At 39.3% G+C, this 23576-nt stretch overlaps 2 protein-coding genes across 3 annotated transcripts in view; one reads left to right on the top strand and one right to left on the bottom strand.

Annotated features, from left to right (window-relative positions):
- Positions 1–7625, bottom strand: part of LOC126470417 (amidophosphoribosyltransferase-like) — a 262045-nt gene extending 254420 nt beyond the window's left edge. The window contains exon 1 of one of the 2 annotated variants that reach the window (XM_050098270.1): positions 7421–7625. The gene's annotated coding sequence lies outside the window, so the exon portion shown is untranslated. The remainder of the gene's footprint in view (positions 1–7420) is intronic. The other variant, XM_050098272.1, reaches the window with a different exon arrangement.
- LOC126470418 (bifunctional phosphoribosylaminoimidazole carboxylase/phosphoribosylaminoimidazole succinocarboxamide synthetase) lies at positions 7530–20200 on the top strand. Its single transcript, XM_050098275.1, has 8 exons — positions 7530–7684; positions 11094–11294; positions 11732–11910; positions 12704–12908; positions 13321–13517; positions 13614–13764; positions 13855–14013; positions 19613–20200. The coding sequence occupies exons 1-8, from the start codon at positions 7672–7674 to the stop codon at positions 19780–19782; spliced, it is 1275 nt and encodes a 424-aa protein (XP_049954232.1). The 5' UTR covers positions 7530–7671; the 3' UTR covers positions 19783–20200.
- Positions 20201–23576: the final 3376 nt, after the last annotated feature.

Genomic DNA, 23576 nt, shown 5'->3' with positions numbered 1-23576 from the left:
AGGAGGCATAGGATGGGTGGCCACGCATAGCAGACAAACGGCATGCATACCTGCTGAGGAGAATGTCACGGCAGTAGGTCAGTGGTAGTTTAGCAACTTCGGCATACAGACTATCAACGAGGCTAGTTTAAAAGGCGCCCGTGGCCAAACGCATGCCACGATGGTGGATAGTGTTGAGACGGCGTAAGAGGGATGGAAGTGCAGATGCAAATACGAAACAACCAAAGTCTAGTTTCGAGCGGACAAGGGATCGGTACAAACGGAGGAGGGTGGTTCGATCAGCACCCCAGGAAGTACCTTTGAGGACACGTAGGACACTGAGGGACCGCGTACAGCGTGCTGCCAGGTAAGATACATGGGAGGACCAATAGAGTGTCCTATCGAGCATGAGCCCCAGGAATTTCGTAGTTTCAGCGAACGGAAGAGCAAAAGGCCCAAGGTGTAAAGATGGTGGGAGAAACCAATTGCGTCGCCAGAAATTCATACAACCGGTTTTGTCAATGGAAAAACGAAAGCCATTGTCGATGCTCCAGGAGTAAAGTAGATCGAAACATCGCTGAAGACGTCGCCCAATGAGACAGGTCCGTGACGAACTGCTATAGATGACAAAATCGTCGACAAAAAGGGAGCCGGTGACGGCCGGCGTGAGACAGTCCATTATAGGGTTAATGGCGATAGCAAAGAGGACGACGCTCAGGACAAAACCATGAGGCACACAGTTTTCCTAGACAAATTGCAATTTATTGGATGTTACGGTAAAGCGATGTGTTAATCACTAATGTAACAAATTATTGTTATATTAACATACATTTTATTGTTATTAAACAACATATGATCATGATAGTAAACATTGTTTATTTTATTATTATTATTTAACCCGCAGGCATCTGTGGCGCGTTAAGAGTGGGGTGACTGCAAATTATATTTGCGAGGGGGGAGGGAGGAGAGAATAACAAACCGTGACCCCCTTTCAGAACTGAACTTTATAGAAGAGGACCTCAGTTTCAGTTCACAAGGGAATTTTTTTTGTAGAAATCAATTTGATTTCATTTCGAACAGGACGCTAAAAATATCGACCGAAAGGCAGGGCTGAAGGTAAAGAAGGAGGCGCTAAAACTTTAGAAATATATGAAGTATTATAATTGGCAAGAGCTAGGCAACAGAGCCAATAATTTAGGGTCCAATTATCATTCTGTCCCGGGATCATTTATCGATCCATTAATCTCTGGGAAGGATTTTTTTAAAGTGAAAACATGCCAAGTTGTACTTCGAGTCGGGTCCACATTAAATGGTAGGTCCCCACATAACTGGTTGGGTACGTCGGTTCAAGGATTGAAAGAGAGCAACGCCATATTACGTCCAACACGGCTATGTCTAGTAACGCACTTGCTGTGTTGAAACCAACCTTCGGGTTACGGAAAGAGCACTTGGGACCGTTTCCGTGGCGCACAATGTATTGTATGTACCTCAATCCAGTTTGTTGAAATTAATTGTGACGCTCTCTCAAAACCGAAAAAAGAAACACGTGACTAATCGATCAGCTCTTTTCTAGACCTTCTTTTCATCATATTTGATAATGGCCTATTACCTGTGAAAAATCCAATAGAATCGGTCGGACGAGAGTTCTGTACCCGACTTCCTTAGTGTACTAATTGCGAATCTGTAGGATTAGAATAATCATTCTCACCAACATGTAGGTTCTCGAAAATCTTATTCGGTATTTCTACAATAGAGTGCCTGGGAGGATAACCCAAATATTTCACGGTTCGGCAACAGTCGCACTTTCATGCTTCAAGGAGACATATTTGACGGTTGCGTACGATCCAAGTGATTGATCGGTGATGGTGTTATCATGTATATAGCGGCTTTGTCACTATTTGCTCGCTTTGCGTTACTTACGCTCGTATGTGGGATCGGCTGCTAGTAATTGCCCAAAACAATTAGCTGGAGGCCTTCCATCGTATTGCAACATTTTTATTTTTATGACACCACCTCCTAGACTGAACCGTGTCGTTCGTAAGCTGTTTCAGAGAACCACCGACGTTAAGTATGTTCCTACACATGAAAACTGCAAACTACTGCAAGGTGACTGACAAAGTGTTATTTATTGAACCACCTGGCAATATCTCCAATTTCCCTTCCCCATTCTCATCTTTGTACTATCCGAGCCTACGAGTATGTTTCGCCACTAATGATTTCCTTGTCGACGGGACATTAAAATATTACCTAGCTGATTCGGGGCATGCTGTTTCTGGATGGTAGATCCGCAACTGTTCAGTACTGAGGAAATGTGATATTTTTTTTTTTTTTTTTGTCAGTTTGCTTGTGTTATTCAGGTGTAACAGTAGACATATAGTCTAACTTGTCAATGAGAGTACTTGTTGCTCACAGTTTGACTTTGTGTACACAAGCTATTCTTGTCTTTTGGCACCAAACTGTGTGGCCTGCTACGGTTATAACAACGTGAGTAGATTGAGAATGGGCGTGTCAGCCCGAAACCGGTAATCACCGCAGCAAAAATTATATAATCATGCAACTGAGACGGAAAAAATAAAAACAAAATAAAAGGACTTCATTCATTCACTCAACCTCAGCTAACAGGGGTTTTCTGAGCGTTAGTCAGTTAAGATATCTGACACTACAGTCACTTAAACTGTCGGACTTACGTCACGACCCCCCCCCCCCCCTCAAAAATAAGATATTTTTCGTTAGGTGATGTACGGCATACGTATGTAATTTGCAGCAAATTATTTATCGGGGATTTCTTTATTACGGTTTGTAATACAACTTTTCTGAATTTACCTTGTTATTTTAGTTATTTATAACGAAAATCGAATTAAATATGAAGCAAGTAATGGCATGATGGGTTCTGTTCGAGATTAGAAATTGCTGAACCAGTCAAAGTAGGTGTCACCAACTGTGACAAAAACGAACCTAGAGTTTAAGCTACGCTGCAGATCAGTTTGTCACTATAACAAGGGTGGAGTCTGTACATCCTACTAAACTAAACTGCGTCCGAACAGACCTCGGAAGGCCCAACGGTGCCGACCGACTGCCGTGTCATTCTCAGCCGACAGTCACTGGATGCTGATATGGAAGGACATGTGCTCAGCACACCGTTCTCCCGGCCGTTGTCAGCTTTCGTGACTGGAGACGCTACCTTTCAATTAAGTGGCCCCTCAGTATTGGCCTAGAGAGGGTTGAGTGCACCCTGCTTGCCAATAGCGCTCGGCAGACCTGGACGGTCACCAATCCAAGTGCTAGCCAAGCCCGATAGCTCTTAACTTCGGTGCTCTGACAGGAACCGTTGTTACCACTGCGGCAGTGCCGTTGGCCTGCACATCCTATTAGTCCAATATAGTATTTCAAAGAGCCGCCAGAATAAGTCGCGCAAGCGTTTGATAACCAGCCCGTGCTATAGACAAACTTACCTGTTACCTGAAGCGTGCAATTTCACCCACAAATGAACTGATGTGCTCGTTTAATTTCATATGCCCACGCATCTTTGTTCTAAGATATGGCATGGTAGAATCCAAAATTTGTTAAATCTATAGTCGAAGAAAGCTATTTGTTTCTCCTTTTCAATAAACACATAAGCCTTACAAAAGAAAAGAGAGATTAATGTTTAATGCCCCGTCGACGATGAGTGCACTGGAGACAGAGCACAAGCTCCCATTGGGGAAGGAAACTGTCCCTGTCATTTTCAAAGGTGCTATTCCGGCATTCGCTGTAAGTGATTTAGAGGAAACTATGGAGAACCTAAATCTGGATAGCTATCCTCCCAGTGCCTTAGCTAATACACTACCTCGCTCGCTGTAGGCCTGACAGTTTTTTGAAGGATGCCGTGTTTATGATCTACAGTGTGTCTAATAGGAATGACTAATACTGGTTCAAATGGCTCTGAGCACTATGGGACTTGACATCTGAGGTCATCAGTCCCCTAGAACTACTTAAACCTAACTAACCTAAGGACACCACACTCATCCATGCCCGAGGCAGGATTCGAACCTGCGACCATAGCGGTCGCGCGGTTCCAAACTGAAGCGCCTAGAACCGCTCGGCCACTCCGGCCGGCAATGACTAATATTCAGGAATATTGCAGGAACGATGGTTCGAGGCAAGGAAGTCTTAGTAAACATGGGCTTTACATGCATACCTCAAAAGCTATGAGCACTTATTCAGTAGAAGAGATGTGTTTCACGATAACGAAGACGAACAAGTGCTCAGAGCTCTTACGGTATGCACTTTAGAGCCCACGTTTACTAGACTTTTTCCTTCGAACGATCGTTCCTGTTGTATCTCTGAAGATTGGCTACTCCTCCTGGGACACATAGTACACAACCCTGGAAGAATATTCTGAAAGTGTTTGTCTGGAAGTGAAACGTGGATGAAGCAATTAAGACAAGCAAAGAATAAGAGCTTTTGAACTGTGGTGCATAGAAGAATGCTAAAGATTAGGTGGCTAGATCGTGTGACTAATAAGAATGTACGGAACAGAACTGGGGAGAAAGAATTGTGGCATAACTTGACTGAAAGAGCGGAACGGTTGACAGGACACATCCTGGGGCATCAAGGAATTGTCAGTTTGGCAGTGGTAATGGAAGGATGAATTCAGTAAACAGGTACAAGTGGATGCTTGCACAAGGTAGCACGGAGAACTGCATCAAACCAGTCTTCAGACTGATGACCACAACAGATCCCTAGACTGAACCTGTGGCGCTGGCCTTAACAGAGAAACTTTTTAATTAAGAGGGAAAGGGTGTAAAAATTTCGTGGGTCCTGGACTCGACGAAATGACATTTGGAATAACTCTTTTCCACGAAATCGAACTCACTTCAAACCGTCAAACTTTCGTTTGCAATTCTTTTAAAAATACTTGCGATTTTTTCATCAGAAGTGCCACGCGTTAGTCGGGAAGCCACTGGGAGCTTGAGGCGGGGAAGTGTGGTGTTTGCAAGGTGAATGCTGGCTTAATTCAGCCAAATAAGCACATACAAAATAATTACGTCAACGTCTCCTACGGTTTAAGAGGTGCTGCACCACAATACAAAAACAAAGGCATTTTTTCTATATTTTTATTTGAGGGTCCATAGGTTGTACTTCTCTGCATTACAAACCAGTTGCCAACATTCACATCAACTAAATGTTTCGTAAGATACAATCACGCACCAAGCAGTGCAGCTTACAATTCCTCCAGAATTCAAGCACATTTACGGTGTTGCACATATCACCGCTATAAAAGAAACAATTTTGTAGAATATTGACCCCATCAGATCGATAATTTTCGGGATAAAGATCGCCGGTAAATGTTGCAATGTTGCTTTTCTCGTCAATCTGTTCACCTTTTTTTGTTTACTTTTCCATCTCTTAGGCATGCCTATTTACAGTGCACTCGCATAGCGACTTCATTACGTCAAGGACACCCAATTCAATCTTTAGAACTGTTTAGCCGACGGGCACTGAAAACAAAGTAAGGAAAACATGAATTAGCCCGCTTTCAGAGAGCGTTCTCACTATTCTAAAGAAATTATAAAGCATTACCTGTCTAGTGATTGATTGTGGCAAAGAACAACGATTAACTCCAAACTATGAAGAACTAATACTGGTGCTTGGAGACAAGCAATAAATAATTATGTTTATCGCATCCGATGTAACATGCCAGCTGAATCTAAGCGCACCTAAGACAAAAGATCGCGGTTCTGTAATGTCCATTAAATTTTGTATAATGATAAGATTAAGGAAATACTATTAGCGTCCAGCCTGCTAATTATCTGGGGCAAGTACCAAAAGTTTCCCTAATACCAGTGGTTACTTCCTAAAGTGAAATTACAGTGGGTACTGAAAATTGTTTGAGGACTCGCTGCGGCACTATACTGTCTTTTCATCCTTCACAAAACATGTGAAGTATAGGCCTACTATCAGAAAAATGCTACTAAGTTTACATCAACCGTTATACACACAAGACTTCGAAAAGCAACGAATTACGTCTTTCCATTGCGGCTATCGCGCAGTAAATGAAAAACAAAGTCTGGTCCATCGATTGTGATCTAACGCGTTGTTTCCATTTGGGACACTATAAAGTTCACCATGACATACACATAAGCAGCATCCTAGCTCCAACGGAAGTGTCTTTCGCATCAATTTCCTTGTCACATCCTCTAAGTCCTTTTCATAAGAATCATTCTTATGTTATCACCAAACATTTGTGGATTTCGCGAAGCCATATAGACTCCCGGAACGCAGTAATTAATGAAACAACAAACTTCCTGAAAAAAATCTTGTGTGTTCAGACCATTAATATATTCGTCGATTTCGAATACTCTGCCGCTGTCAGCAGTGCTTTCTTCTGCAAAACCAAAGGCAAGTGTTTTATCATAATGTCAGCTACGCTGAAAAGTGTCATTCCGCGGTACACAGAAAACGAAAATCATTCGCGCGGGTGACGACATTGTTAACTTCAGAGTCCAAAATCCCAAGTTTCAAATACCTCCCAAGAATACTTTTTACGGACTTCTTCATGAATCCATTAAAAGAACAGGACTTTGAGTTTTCAGCCCATTTAAACGGCTGTTTTCATCCGTGTGCAATTAATTTTTTTCCCTCCAATGACGCTTCAGCTTCTATGCGGATTAGGCTTTACGCTTAGTTCAAGCGAAAGTTAAATTTGATATCTGAGTATTGATTGGAATGATACAGTTTTGCAGTGGTCAATGTCCCTTTCTCCTCCATTCATTGTCCACTGCAAAATGATCAGTCTCAGCTATTCAAGCCGGCTACAAAATTATATAAGTACGGGATGTGTTTACATTATGCCACAGGAAAAAAAAGAAAGAAAAGATGTGACTGCTGTAGCAACTTCTCCATTTTCGTAACGATGAACATAAATGGGTTTACAATTCAATCTAACTGTTAAAATTTCTTTGAACTCGCTGTGAAAGAAGTCCAGGAGATTCTGCACAGTTTTAATATTTTGAAAACTGTTCACGATTTTTTTAGCGAACGCCCAACTCTAATTTATTGGGCATAGTTTACAAAACTACTCATGTTCCTATTTTTTTCCCTGGCAAAAACTGAAAGACAAAACTTTAAGCACTTTTTTTTTTTTTTTTTTTTTTTTTTGTAAGAACAGCAAATAACAACATAACAGAATCCATGCGGATCCCTTTACGCAAGTTTTTTCCATTACATGATTATAGTTCAGCAAAATCTGCAATTTGCAGTGAGCAACAAGCTCTTTATTTCACTCGGAACAGGTGGTTGACGCCGGCTAGCGTTCACACTTCACAGTATAAACACAGCTCCGACGTCAACTTTCGGTGATTGATGAAGCTGTTGTGTGGTTTTTCCATACGTTAACGACGTCTTTACCAGGTGACAATGTTTGAAAATTGAAGTACTTTCGGAAATGAAAGTTTCTTACCTTTAACACGCGCGGTTCCTCGGAAATTCACGAGACGAAACAAACACACCACGTGCGTTGCAAAGAACTCACTGCATCCTGAGACCCGGCTACTATTAGTTGGAGTATCGGTACCACGTGACTGGCTTCTGGTGGGGGAGGAAACTTTGAGCGCCAAACCAGTACAGCAGCTGCTGAAGATTTGCTGCCATTCCCGGTTAGTTTGGTGTGCGGTGGTGTCTGAGGCTGTGGGCTGAAATACTATTACAGCAATGGCTGGAGAAGGTAAAGTTAAACTATACCGCGCACTTAAGGTTACGGAGCACATGTTCGCCATTACAGCTGCATGTTTGTAAACAGAGTAACATGTACTGAAGTATTCAAAATACTATTCTTTAAATTAGACGCATATTTTGTCGCACTATTAATCGCTGTTGTCCTTTATACTAATTATCGTACGGAGAAACTTGCGTGTACGTGGGTTAAATTTCTTATCACTAGAGGATTGATACAGTTTAAACTAGTCCGTTATAGGGATCTACATTTAGGGTCTTAATTAGAAAGACTGGGAGTGCGTCGACAACGACAGCTTATAAGGCGCAGAGTAAGGCAAACAGAACATGTGACACAGCTGTAAGAATTATTTTAATTCACTGCTCGGTTTCTTTTATTTTCATGTTTTCAAACGGGCAGTGAAAGTTTGTTTGGCTATAAAAGAAATCATTTTACATTCTTAAAGATTCACTTTTCAAATGTGCATTTTGTTTTTAATGTGTGCAGCACTGTAAGATTGTAATATCGTTATATGTGCCCACAAGTAAAGCTATTTTCGGGGACAGTGACCCCTCTAAAATATAGGGCATTTTATACTGACTATTCTTGTTGTAGTAGTAGTAGTAAACTCTAAGTTCTCAGCCAAAGAGAACTTGTTTCTTGAAACATTTTGCACCATTTTTAAACTATACAAATTGGAGAGCAGAAGAGCTAATAACAAATACTCCGCTCTATGAACATGAATATTTCAATAATAAGATCTTGTTGTTGCTGTCTGATTACAGCTTTAAGATAAACTTTTTGCATGCATGCCTTATTACTTCCAAAATACCGACCTCAGTAAGATAGGCACATAGTGTGGCTGTGCATGTTCTTAGCTGGTTTTAGCTGTGGTGTGATAAAAAATATTATGGCACATTTGAAGACCAGCATAATTATAAATTAAAATGCTGTTAATGTAGCATTGGATGCATTAGTGATCAGTCAAGTGTTCAGAAAGCTAATGTGATAGTTTGTCACAGGTACTTTGCCTTTAGGTAGTGATCTATAGACAATAATAATCCCATTAACAAATCAGGTCTGATGTTAGACAAGTTTTGTGTGTCATTTGACTAGGCGCCGGGCCAAGTCATCTATACCTCAAAAAGCATCGAACATATATTTAAAAAATTCTGCACTTGCTTTCTTTCCCTTTTTTTATTTTTATTTATTTATTTTTTTTTATTTGCAGAAAGTGATTTAACCTACCTAGGTTATAGAGATGGTAGCACAACAAATGCAGCAAATATTGGATCGTAGTAGAAACACACAAACCAATATATACTTGTGACTACCATCAAAAATACAGTGACTGTGTGGAAAAACAAAAGGGGGTCACACCCAGGAGGAGGGAAGACAGTACACCGTATTAGCTGTAAGGGTCACGAAAGTTAACACCTAAAGCAAATTCAGAAGAAAGCTGGTTAAGTGACTGTTACTGAATGTAGAAGGGGAAGGGGGGGGGGTGCAGCATGGAGTATTTCTGGCTTCTTTGAAACAGTATCGCTTACAGTATGTGATCTTTCACTTACGATTTGTCATTAGATAGACTTCCATATAATTAAGAAACAATAGTGTCATAATATTGCTGTATTAATTGTTTGATACACAAGAGTACACTTAACTCTGGTTGGAATGAAATATCTCTCACACATCTAGACAGGGGAATCTGCAAATTGTGATGGAAAATAATACACAAAGAATATTGGGCTGTCTAACAACAGTACACATTCATATACCTTCAAGTAAGACATCTTTTTGCAGTGCAGAGGATTTCCATCCACTTCTTATTACCCCTATATATTTCATCCATACAGTGATGAGGGAAGATCACTTCACACTGATGACAAATAAGTGACTACTCCAATAAGTTTCATTATTCATGTTTGTTGTAACCATTAAATATGGGTGGTAAAGGGGGGGGGGGGGTTGTAGCCATAACATGCTCAGCACATAAAACCTCAAATCTGAAATGCCGTGATACAAAGGATAGTTTAAATACAGTGTCAGTGTAATTTCTTTCTTTCATTATCGTAATGTAGTAAGTCGTTCCCCAGTAATTTTGTTTTTTATTTATTTAAATGTCAAGTTCCATAGGACCAAATTGGGGAGCAAATCTCCAAGGTCATGGAACGTGTCAGTACATGAACTTACAACATAAAAAGTAATAACAGATAAAAATAAATGTTCATGAACCTGAAAGAAAATCAGTCCATAAGTTTAAGCAAACGCTATCAGCAATACAATGAGAATCATCTTAATTTTTCAAGGGACTCCTCGACAGAATAGGCGTGACCCATGAGGAAACTCTTCAGTTTTGATTTGAAAACGCGTGGATTACTGCTAAGATTTTTTAATTCGAGTGGCAGCTTATTGAAAATGGATGCAGCAGTATACTACATACCTTTTTGCACAAGAGTTAAGGAAGTCCGATCCAAATGGAGGTTTGATTTCTGCCGAGTATTAACCGAATGAAAGCTGCTAATTGTTGGAAATAAACTAATATTGGTAACAAGAAACGACAATAAGGAATATACATATTTAGAGGCCAATGTCAAAATACCCAGACTCGTGAAAAGAGGTCGACAAGAGGTTCGTGAACTCACACCACTTATTGCCCAAACCGCCCGTTTCTGATCCAAAAATATCCTTCTAGAATGGGAAGAGTTACCCCAAAACATAACACCATACGACATAAGTGAATGAAAATAAGCAAAGTAGACTAATTTATGTGTCGAACTATCACTCACTTTCGATACCATTCGAATAGTGAAAATGGCAGTATTAAGTCTTTGAACAAGATCCTGAACGTGGGCTTTCCACGACTGCTTACTATCTATCTGAACACCTAGGAATTTGAACTGTTCAGTTTCACTAATCATATGCCCGTTCTGTGAGATTAAAACGTCAGGTTTTGTTGAACTGCCCCTGCACTCTTTCAAGATATTCAGTTGTCCATAGTAATTATTGCCAACCTAGCGAAGTATCAGTGGTTAGTGTACTGGATTCACATCTGGGAGGACACTGTTCAAATCCCTGTCCTGCCATCCAGCTTTAGGTTTGACATGATTTCCCTAAATTGCTCCAGGCAAATGGTGGGATGATTGCTTTGAGGAGGACACAGCTGATTTCCTTTCTCATTTTGTAATCATAGCTTGTGTTCCCTTCTTTCCTTGTACTTCTACCACTGATCAACAACTAATCCTATAGAGTAAATGGCATTTTATCCATACACAGTCACTCGAATCTACGTATTACATTTCATTGCTTTCAGAGGCTCAACATGATAGTCATCACTACTAACTCTTATTCTTCCTTGTGTACGTATTTTGCAGTGTTCATTATTGAAGATTCATCTTGTCTTTCCTTTCTTTTTTCCCAGGAAACTACAAGTTGGGTAAACTTGTGATTGAAGGAAAGACTAAGAAAGTGTGGGCACTAGAAGACTCACCTGATCTGGTTTATGTTGAAAGTAAAGATCGAATCACAGCAGGAGATGGTGTGAAAGCTCATGACTTGGAGGGTAAAGCAGCGGTATCAAACAGAACGAACTGCAAAGTTTTTGAGCTACTCAATTCAGTTGGTAGGTGATATGACCACTTAGCTTTTGCATGGAAGTGCCAATTGTGGTGTTTTGTCGTATAAAGTTAGCATATGCTGTGTTCCATACCTTTAAGCAGTTATGTTTGTTTAAATATTGGTCCAGTACACTAAGGAAGGCTGCAAGAAAAGGGCCGGCCGGTGTGGCCGTGCGGTTCTCGGCGCTTCAGTCTGGAACCGCGTGACCGCTACGGTCGCAGGTTCGAATCCTGCCTCGGGCATGGATGTGTGTGATGTCCTTAGGTTAGTTAGGTTTAAGCAGTTCTAAGTTCTAGGGGACTGATGACCACAGAAGTTAAGTCCCATAGTGCTCAGAGCCATTTTGCAAGAAAAGGTGAAGTCACCCATGGCAAAATTTAGCAGTTTGAGTGTAAAGACATAGTGAGTGTATGTCAGTAAAATTTGATTTAATTTTTACAGGGCTAAAAACTTCATTTGTGAAGCATGCAGGTGAGAAGGCATTCATTGCTAAGAAGTGTGAAATGGTGCCAATTGAATGGGTAACGCGAAGATTAGCAACAGGTTCATTTTTGAAGAGGCATCCTGGAGTTCCTGAAGGGTATCGCTTTAACCCACCTCTGCAAGAAACCTTTTACAAGGTTAGCTGTTGTTTACTTATAAATTGATATATTGGGACAGTGTTCTAATTTCAGTTGAAAATGAGACTGAGTATTTGTAAATGATGTACACAGGAGTCTTGCAAATCTGGCCATTCCTTGCACGTATGGCTGCCAGATCACTGAGAGTGTGTCAAATTTAATTTAAATATATAGGCACTATACATTATTAAATCTAAAGCTACATTAATTTTCATAGAAAACATAGTTCTTGGGTGTGTACATAAAGAGTCCTGTTGATTGCTCACCACAAACGTGTCCCCAATTTTTAGTTGTTGCAATGAGGACAGGTGATGCCAGCACGCATCTGCTTTACAAGCATTGCATCAGTACTCCATGTATCTGGTTGTTGCCTAATATACTCCAGGAAGGTGTCTGCAGCTTCAGCACAAGCAGTGTGAGAAATCTTCATGTTCTCTCTTCTATTTTCTCTTCACATTTATCATTATTTTTCTGCACACTCAATTATTTCATCATCACTTTTCTCCATTTGGCCACTTAATAACATATTCTTCTTCAATTTTGCCTTTTTCTCAGATGTATAGCATTGTTTAACATTGTAATTAACATCATTATAGCACTAAATGGTTCATTGTTGTACACATCATTTCCGCTTGTTGGACGAGATGCCAGATGTGGGTGAGATAAATAAGGCGGTGGACTACTGAATGCCGAATTAGAGTTCAGTATATCGTAAATGTTGATTTATATAATATATATTATTACTTAGAACTTCTTTCTACTGATCTGTGATTTGTCATTTTGTTTTCTGCAGGATGATGCTAATCATGATCCACAGTGGTCAGAAGAACAGATAATATCAGCAAACTTCAACTTAAATGGTGTAGTGATTGGCCAGGATGAGGTTGATATAATGCGCAAAACAACTGTTGTTGTCTTTGAAGTTCTAGAAAAAGCATGGGCTGAAAAAGATTGTGCTCTCATAGATATGAAAATAGAATTTGGAATTGATTCCTCTGGTAAAAAACATTTCAACATTTCTCATTTACATAAATAAAATGAAGTTCTGTGCCCTATACATGCAGATTTTTGTGTGATGCTGTTACAGAAACATATTACAGAATATAATGATAACATTGCATTGTGAAACTAGTTAATATTATTAGCACTTTTCAGATATAAATTAAGTATTTTAAATGTGGACCAAGAGGCAGATGTGATCAGGAATATATGGTGCACAGTGTGATATGACCATGATAAATGCAAAATGAGGCAATTATTAGTTAGATTTCCATCTTATCCACCTGTAATTAGATATCTAGATATTTCCATGCACTAAAAGAATAACAATTTACCTTGCATATTGTTGTAATTGTTTTATTATTATTATGAGGAGAAGTTTGTGCAGCTTTCTTTTTTTCTGTTTTGCAGGGCAGATTTTAATATCAGATGTAATTGATAGTGATTCTTGGAGACTGTGGCCCTCAGGAGACAAACGCCTGATGAAGGATAAGCAGGTGTATCGAAATCTGAGTAAGGTTACAGATGAGGATCTTGCTACAGTTAAGAGAAATTTCATATGGGTTGCTGAGCAGTTAGAAACTATAATACCAGTTCCAAAGTGTTTGGTAAGCTAATGATAAACAGCATTTTATTGTAATATAGGCATTTTAATTGTGATCTTACGTTCATTCACTAATGTCTTTTCTTACTTCCCAAAACAGGTCGTTATACTTATGGGCTCTCCATCAGATGAAAAACATTCTTCAGTTATTGCAGACAACTTGAAAGCTATGGGTATTCCATGTGAAATGAGAGTAACGTCTGCACATAAGAACACAGATGAAGCTCTTAAAATAACTGCATTTTATGAAGGTATCTTTATTGTGATGAAATAATATTTCATAAAAAAGGTTGTAGTAGTGGACAAATATATAATGTACATGTATTTCTTGACAACTGCAGGTTGTGGCCAGAAAGTAGTATTCATTGCCGTTGCTGGGCGAAGCAATGGTCTTGGACCTGTTCTTTCAGGAAACACATCTTTCCCAGTTATCAATTGCCCACCTGTGAGAGCAGATAATGTTGCACAGGACATTTGGTCTTCATTAAATATACCATCGGGTAAGTATCAAAACAAAAAAATTGTCAATTAATTTCTGTACATAAAAAAACATTACACAGGTAGATGCTGTCCGTTTTGCAACATTCATCTAGTAAGTCATTGATATAGGTTTTGCATAGCACAGTGCAATGTGTCACATGGTGTATTTGGTATCACATGGTGTATTTGGTATCTTCAATTAGTGTGCTCAGCTTAGAAAGTTCTTGGTTTAATCTGGTATGCAATATTTTTAAGAATGTCCCACTAAAAAGAAGTCACAGACTGAAAGATTTGGAGACTATGGTGGCAAGGCAATGTTAGCATTCTTTGAAATTAAGGTATTCCTGAACATACGTTTTGCTGCTGCCAGATGGCTATCAATGTGTAGGTAACACCATCCACTTCAATGTGCAGAAAATCAAGCTCTGGAAATGTATGTAATCTTGGAGAGAAAAATCTCTAACGTTCAGATGTCAGTGACAGAAAAGAAGGGACCTATCATTTCCACAACACGGCACACAATATGGTAACTTTGGTACTGTGTAATTGATGCTGATTAATCTGAACATTGTTTCTTTTAGCCCAGTAACAAAATCAGCTCATTCACGTAACCACATACATGAAAATTGGTTCCATGAGGCATACAAGGATTCTGAATTAAGTTTACATCGTTATAGTCTTTAACTAACAATTGTTCACAAACTTGCAGACACGGGACACAGCCATTAGGATTCAGGTCTTGCACAATCTGAAGATTGTATGGATAAAATTGAATTTGATAAGAGTATACTTTCAGCTATTCATCTCCGGGCAGGATGTGATAGCAGTACTGAAATTCTTGTTGCGCAGCTTCCAAATTGTCACTTTGTTGATAAATTATAAGCACAGACACTGCCTGCTCTGCACTGCTCCACAGTGACTAAACATTTGTTATTGCTATACAGTTTGACACCTTTTACCCACTTCAGCCACTGCTCCAGGGCTGTTACAATCATCTTAAAATATTTTTCTTTCTCTGTGCCGCTCTACATGCATGGGACACTGGAAGAGGGCAGTGAAGGCAATGATGCGAAACATTGTGCTGTGGTGTTAATTGAGCAGGAGCTATATCAGGAGCATGAATATACTGAGCCCATAAAAACTTAATTTAACAAGATTTTAGTCAACCAAAATATTATTGGATCTGAGAGTGAGGGCACTGTGGTCACCTTATCATGAGTTTTTGAGAAGTTTCATGAGGACTCACTGAACCACTTGATAGCATCTCTGATCTGTCTTAAACAATCACAGTGTGATGTGTTTTCCTTAGTTATGACTAATTGTTTACTGTAATGTCACCGCATGTTTCTAATAGCTGCTACATGAAGCAAAGTGCTGTAATATCATGGGAGGGTAATAAAACTGGCCTTGTTTTGAGCATTAAGGTGAAAGTTAGTAAACATTGTAGGCATTCATTCCCTACCTCCCTGGATAGTGTCAGGGAATAGAATTCATGCAGTTGGAGTTTCATTAAGGTCTTATTGTGAATTCAATAACAGTTGTTCCTCACAAAGCATTGCCCGTTGCGGTAGATATAAGTTGACTGGGGTATGTAACTGCTGCTGTCGGTGGTCCAGTTAGCCACACGCTCATCTTGGTTCATGATGATGGCAGCAGCATATCAGTTCAAACTCACACTGCTACATAAGATGAGAAGCCGTAGCTGATAGCACAGTGACTGCTGCACAATTTAGGAGTCAGTGTTGCTTTGTGGGTGGTCACCATGTGTAGCAGGAACTGTTTGGTGGAAGTCACATGCATTATGTTGAGCTATAGCTTACAATGGTCATACACCTCCGCTGTTTTTAAAGGGACAAGTGAACAGTGCAGGGTACACTCAACACCACAATGCTTGGGGTGAAATGCTCTTCCAGTAGAACAATACATGTGCATACATCTCTTGGGTTACACAGTGCGCTCTGATACTGTCATTAGCTCACCTGCTGCTATGTTAGTTAATTGGAGGGTTGGATTGGTGGAGAGAATGATGTGATGGCATCAAGTCCAGTCTGCTTTGCCAACATCTCTCAACCAATTGCAACAGGTGGAAGTAACTTAGAATGATATTTCCCCAAGATGACACGACATACGTATGGTCAGATAAGTGATTCTAGCTAGAGGTGTGTCACATTGTGTTTATGATAATAAGCTTTGCACAATCTGTATAATATGAGTAATATGTCATTCATATGGAACTTCTACTTTGTGATGTTAATTTTTTGATTAGATTGATGAGCTTTTACATTTGAAGTGCCTGGATTGTGTGTGTGTGTGTGTGTGTGTGTGTGTGTGTGTGTGTGAGAAATACGAAAGGGTAATAAAGGATACATAGAATGGAAGCTGCTATGAGACCCACGGGAGAATGAGACCAGTTGGTAGGAGCTGTGTAATAAGCATATAAGACTTTGTAACATTATGCATTGATTGATACTAAAATGTAATCTTCATTACAGTTTAAAGTGTCATTCTTGTAAGAAATTCATTGTGATGTGGATAGTGGTGAAGTATAGGTACACTGAATATTTCTTTATTTCAGTGTACAAGTATCAAGTGTTGAATCCATAACCATTGGAACCAAAATATTCAAATAGCATTGCAGAACAATTATAAGGCATGTGTCATGATATTCCGTTCAAGTATTGAGAAGAGAGAGAACAGCTGGTGTGAAGACATGCTTAACAACCTGTTTTCCAGATATAGTAGTTTGTATGTTCAGATGTATTATGTAAAATTCTTTCTTCGGATGAAAAAGTAATTAATTAATGGGAATGACATGTGGCATAGGTCTCTTTTTCTCAAGTGAAAAATAGATGGATGCAGAGAGACTATCTCTAATGAAAAAGATTTTATATTTATGTAGTCCTTAAATGGACACTTCGGTGTGCCATATACAAATTCTAATTTTGGAGAAAAGCATACTTACAGGCTTTCCTTTCTTTACTGCAAATAATACAAATAGCACACATGAAAATATACATAATTAACATAGGGAAATTAGTTAGACATTTGCATTCCAGTGGTTTGTTTTGTACTCTTATTTATAGTAACTGAGATTTTGAGAAAAAATAACTATGTCCACTTAACAAACTTCATTGAAAGAAATGTAGGCACCAGGGAATCAGGAGACCACTTGCAGATGCGAAATTTGTGTGAGCCCTCTAGATGCAGCCTCCTACATAAGTGTAGGACAGTGTGATAGTGGAGTCCTGTGGAGTGTTGGGGCGTTAATGAGACACCATTCAGTTAAGTAATTTATTAGCAAGAGTTTTACATTCACTCTGTCTCCTTCCTGGTGCTGCCTAGCAGTGGTTGCGCTTAGCCTACATTGCACGAAGGTGTGGAGTAGCATGTCAGTGGCCTGAAAGGGATCTGCAGGCAAAGACTCTTACCCTGTCAGGGGTCGGTACTAGGGCCCTGCCATAGGAGGGTACTGTGGCCAGCACATTGTTATAACCTAATGTGGCTGTGCGAGCCTCACTGCTCTCATTGAGTGAAGCTGCACATTTGACTGGCCCCAGAAATCTTCATGCTCCCTGTTGTCAGTTGTCTATTGAAGGCGACTCTTTTGCTGTCTTCAGTGCCACCTACAGAGTATTTGAATTTCATTAGTATTGGAATGGAACATACATATTATGAATAAAAGTCTGGTTTTTAGATTGTTATTTATGATTTGTATTCTGGAGCTTTTGCACAAAGGTGTGTAGCAGAAATAAAGATCTAAAACTCTAGTACAGATGATTGATAAACTATTATTATGAATCCTCTTAAATTACAGCCATTTTACTTCTTGCGCATTGGTAGCATACTTTCAGTAAACAGTAAAGACTTTGACCCATTCAGTGTATGACACTGTCATTTATCTGCATTCACATCACCTGAAATGACATTTTTACACAAATTCCATCCAGTGTTCAGGTACATAATTATCATGCTTGTGGTGTGCTTTTTCAGTGACAGCAAAATCGTCACTTGCTTGCTCGGACTTCTTGTTCCCTGTACTAACAAGATAACATCCTGCAATGGCAGTTCTTACATTCCTGTTTTGTTTCCAACAACTGTTGGAATATGTGAAAGAATTTCTGAGAAAGATTCATTCTTTGCATTTCCAATGCTATCTTTCCCTGCAAAATTCTAAATATGGATTATCTGAATATGAAACTACGTGCTTAAGCAACCCTTATATACCAGTACACATAAATATTAACTTAAAACTTGAGATACACAAATGTGTGTGGACTGTTGTTTCTTTACTTATTTACTTGCTTACTTCCACATCAGTCCCTGAATCATTGTAAACTTGAAACTTTGCATCACAATCCTCCCCATTCAACAGTTGGTGGACATGGCTCACTGTATTGCTGAACAAAGGCATTTCACTTCCTGGAAGTACACAAATCTGTTAACAGATACTGGCGCAACACTCGTTTAAGCATATTTTCTGTTTTTTGCCTGATAGATCTGTATATCAACATAACTGAAAAATAGCAAAATTGGAGGTAGTTATTTCTTTGACTGAAACATCCATATGTACTTGTTGCTGTTATTTGGAATATTCATGTCATTATTGAGGTATTGTACTTACTGACGCACTGTACTCTTATAAAATAATACTTCATGATTTAACTGGCAGTTTCTGTAGTCTTTAACACTTATTATGTTGGTTTTTATATATGTATGGATAGAAAAAAATATCCCACTAACACTGCTTCTTGAATGACACTTTAACCTGTGTATACTTTCGAGCCAAATTGGCAGTCATGCTGTGGTAGTTGATTTGCTATATATATGTCACTGAACTTTTGTGGAAATTCTAATTTTGGTTGGTGAGGTATCACTTTCATTAGCTGGCAATGCATATGTCATTTTTTATATTACTGTAGTTAATAATTAGTGTCCAAAGCTGACAAGACATAGAACATGAAATATTATAATAAAAAATCTGTAATTGATTTGGACTTAAGTAGTATGTAAAGATCATTATTGTTGTGGACACTCATTGTGCATTTATTTTACTAATATGACCTGTAATCATTCACATACAGAGCAGTAACACATACAGAATAGCATTATTCTGAGCCAACAGCTTAGTAACAGGTACTAAGTTTCCTCTTGATGGCTCTTTCGTAGGTCAGTGCTAAACATGCATTCTGTTACTCATTTATTCCTGTTTCACATGTGAAATTTATCCACAGGACAGGCCCAATCATATACTCTGAGCAACCCATTTCTGTACCGACTGTTGTCATTTCTTAGTACTTGGATGGAGCATCATGACACATGCCTTGCAATTGTTCTTTAATACAGTTAGAAATATTGTTATGCCTTATCAATGACAGAACCAAAATGTTCCAATAAAATTTGCACAACCCTTTCCGTTGACGGCATCATAATACTATTCTTCAGACACATCCTGTTTGCAGAACATTGTGTTAAAAAATTACAGCACAAAAAAATTTTTTCTAATCCACATTATGCATCATTATTTTCTGTAAAGCCTTTTAAAACATGTGAGATTTATTTTTTTGTTTTACATACTGATATAGCTATTGTAAACAATTGCTTGTTGTTTATCTCTTACAGGCTTAGGGTGCACAACTGTGGTGTATCCTGAAGCTGCTGCCTTGGCCGCAGCTCAGATTCACGGTTTGTGTGACTATGTTGTGTGGTCACGTCTTAGAGTGAAGAAGCTGCAGAACTTCATCAATCTGAAAGTTGCAGATAAAAAGATGAGAAATCTCAATGTGCAATGATATGTAGCATTTGGAAACAGTCTGCTCTCAGTTTAAAGGCGATGCCGTGCAACTACTAATTGGGACCATTGATTTGGGAACATTTTAATGGCAGTGATTGTCAGTCTTCCATTAGATATACTGTAATTTGTATTTCAATAGATATTTTTATAAAATCATACGTAGCAATGCTCCAGAAAGTAAATGAGCTGTATTATTCAATAGTCTTTGAATAACTTGTTCCTTTGCATACTGTTTTTATGCTTCTGTGCACTTTATTTCAAGTTTTATGTGCCATATAAGAAATTGCCAATGATGATGGCATATTTTCATATTCCAGTGTAGCAAGTAATTCGTAAATTGTCTATATAATTTGTTGACTGATAGTTTATAAAAAAAATTTCACTAATTTCATTTAATAAAATATATTAAAAAGTAACTCTTTATGCCATTTGATAAGAAAATATCACTTCCTCTGTACCTAACATCAACCATCTTTCTTTAAATTTCCCAATAATTTTGAACAAACCATAGTAATATACTACCTTCCATATGATTATAGTGGTTCCATTTGGTAAATATGGGAAAGAATATCAGAAGTCAGTGGTTGTTGTATGTTATGAGGGTAACTCAAAGTAAGTTAGCAGGCAACAGGTTAAAAATCAGTATTTATTTTGACAGTTGTGCAGGCTGGGGCAGAAACTAATGGAAACTAAATTTTTGTTCAGACATCAGTTATGTTATGAAATCTTGCCACAGTTCACTGCTTGAAGTCCATCGACGTGTGCAGCCCAAACAACAAAATGGATTTCCACACAGGCATTTACAGTTGTTTCTTATAGTTATACAGTAAAAGTGAAATTGTTGAAGTGCAAGCAGTGATGGAAGGCATTCAAATAGTAGTGAAATTACATGTTATAAAATACTGAAGAGAGAAGCATAAAAATTCAGGAGACTGAAAAATACATGAACTTTGAAGCTGTAAAAGGCCATTAAGTAAACTTGTAAGAAGTGAAACTGCAGATCAGAGAAGTAACTTCTGTGTTTTATTTTGTGGCTCATGGAGTGTTACTCTCACTAGGATGACAATTGGGAAGTGACAGTGTAGTACAGTGTCCTTGTGAAAGTAAAAGTGTCCTGTGGGTGCTGAAGATGAACAAATGATGAATACACATTGTTAGTGATAGACGGTGATATTCTTTTCAGGGTGCATATTTGATACTATGTAAACGTCCAGCAGGGAAGGAGGTTTATATTGTATAATTTCATTTTTCGATGTTATACCCAAGGTCAGTTGAGCTGGGCTTTTTCTGCACAGTCGCAATTTACTACTCTTTAGTCCTGACAACCTTTTCTGTGCTTAAAGTCTCCACTGGTAGTCTTCCTGTGTGTACTAAATATCCCTCCAATGTCTGTCAACATGTGCTTGACAGATGGTACAAGTAGTCTTGATGGCAGCCCGAGTGGAACTAATCATCATTTTGTGACAGAGTTCGATAATCATCTTTCAAAACCTTTGGGGAAGGATTGACTTCATAGCTATGTAACAGATGCTGTGATGCAAAAAATGAACTAGTTCAATTTTGACAATTTATATTTTGTGAACATCAAGTTACGAAAAATGTGTGGGTCGTTTTTCAGAAGGCATTCTGAACAAAAAATTGTAAACTTAATCATTAATATCATTTCCTCTATTCCACTGCAGTGTAAATATAAAGTAGAGGTTCTCTCTGTTTGTTGAATATCTGTCTGAAAGTATGAAATTGGAATCAATCACTACGTCACCCATCCCATGATGCTGTCATTTCTACACTGTGCAATGCAATTAAGAATCACTTTTTTTTAAATGCCATAACTGTGTCTCATTGGATATAAAAGTTTGAAATTTGTCTCCAAGGTGCATACAACCTTCTTGTGTAATGGTGCTAAGTGTGGCACCCTGTGATGCCACCCCTCTGCCTCTGTGACACTTCAAATGGTAAGGCATCAACACGTGCAAAGAAAGGCCAGGGTTCAGTTCATCTGACACAAAAGGCAAGCATTAAGCCATACTGTACAGCTGAATGTCCTTGGGAAATATAAAACCTGCAGTTTTCCTTCACTTTCAGCCATTTGCAGTACCATCAGGGCTATTTTAGCTTACTTCATAAAGCAGCATCGGTCAATCAACGAATCTACTGAAAGCACTGCCGTCCCTCTTCAGGAACCATATGTTGTTCTGGCCTGGCCACAGATAGCCCCACCACAGGTGGGACCAGATTGGAGGGGTGTCTATATACACTGAAGTGCCAAAGAAACTGGTATAGACATGCGATTCAAATACATAGATATGTAAACAGGCAGAATACAGTGCTGTGGTTGGCAATGCCTATATAACGCAACAAGTTTGTGGTGCAATTGTTAGACCAGTTACTGCTGATACAATGGCAGGTTATCAAGATTTAAGTGAGTTCGAATGTTGTGTTATAGTAGGTGGATGAGCGATGGGATACAGCATCTCCGAGGTAGCGATGAAGTGGGGACTTTCCTGTACGGCCATTTCAGGAGTACCATGAACATCAGTAATCCGGTAAAACATCAAATCTCTGACATCACTGCGGCCGGAAAAAGATCCTACAAGAAAGGGACCAACGACACCTGAAGAGAATTGTTCAATGTGACAGAAGTGCAACTCTTCTACAAATTGCTGCAGAATTCAACGCTGGGCCATCAACAAGTGTCAGTGTGCAAACCATTCAATGAAACATCATTGATAGGGGCTTTCGGAGCTGAAGGCCCACTCTTGTACCCTTGACGACTGCGCAACACAGAGCTTTACGCCTCGCCTGGTCCTGTTAACACTGTCACCGTACTGTTGATGACTGCAACATGTTGCCTTGTTGTAGGAGTCTCATTTCAAATTCTATCAAGCAGATGGATGTGTGTGGGTATGGAGACAACCTCAAGAATCCATGGAACCTGCATGTCAGTAGGGGACTGTTCAAGCTGGTGGAAGCTCTGTAATGGTGTGAGGTGTGTGCAGATGGAGTGATATGGGACCCCTGATACATCTAGATATGACTGACAGATGACACGCACATAAGCAACCTGTCTGATAACCTGCATCCATTCATGTCCATTGTGCACTCCAACAGACTTGGTCAATTCCAGCAGGACAATGTGACACTCCACACATCCAGAATTGCCACACACAGGCTCCAGGAGCACTCTTCTCAGCTTAAACACTTCTGCTGGCCACCAAACTCCCCAGATATGAACGTTTTTGAGCATATCTGGGATGCTTTGCAACGTGCTGTTCAGAAGAGATCTCCATTCCCTCGTACTCTTGCGGATTTATGGACAATCCTGCAGGATTCATGGTGTCAGTTCTCTCCGCACTACTTTAGACATTAGTTGAGTCCAGGCCACATCTTGTGGCACTTCTGCGTGCTCGTGGGGACGCTACATGATATAAGGGATGTGTACCAGTTTCTTTGGCTCTTCCGTGTAAGTGAGGCACATTTACCAACCCACCATGACAATGTCTACGGTTAATGGAGAGGGAGGGGGGGGGGCAGTGTGTCTATATTAACATCAAATACATTATTGTTTAAGATATGTAGTAGCTGTCTTTTTTTCTGAATGAATGGTGAGGGGACAGATGGATGAATGAGTGGAGGTGTTACTGCTCTTCGATGGAAAATTCAAAATGGGACAATAATACGCATTAGGATATAAAGCTGCTCATCACATAGAGGAAGCATTGAGTGGCAGACAGGCACATTTAAAAGTAGACTGTTTGAAAATGTCAGTTTTTGGAGAACTTCATCCAAAAG

Source organism: Schistocerca serialis, chromosome 3 (genome assembly GCF_023864345.2).
Source record: "Schistocerca serialis cubense isolate TAMUIC-IGC-003099 chromosome 3, iqSchSeri2.2, whole genome shotgun sequence".
NCBI classification, from domain to species: domain Eukaryota; kingdom Metazoa; phylum Arthropoda; class Insecta; order Orthoptera; family Acrididae; genus Schistocerca; species Schistocerca serialis.
This window is presented reverse-complemented; position numbering and strand designations above follow the sequence as displayed.

Bases quoted from the DNA above. Each gene is read 5' to 3' on its own strand.
- LOC126470418 (XM_050098275.1), top strand. The intron at 13,765-13,854 runs GTATCTTTATTG...TGACAACTGCAG, and splicing joins AATAACTGCATTTTATGAAG to GTTGTGGCCAGAAAGTAGTA. The intron at 14,014-19,612 runs GTAAGTATCAAA...TATCTCTTACAG, and splicing joins TTCATTAAATATACCATCGG to GCTTAGGGTGCACAACTGTG.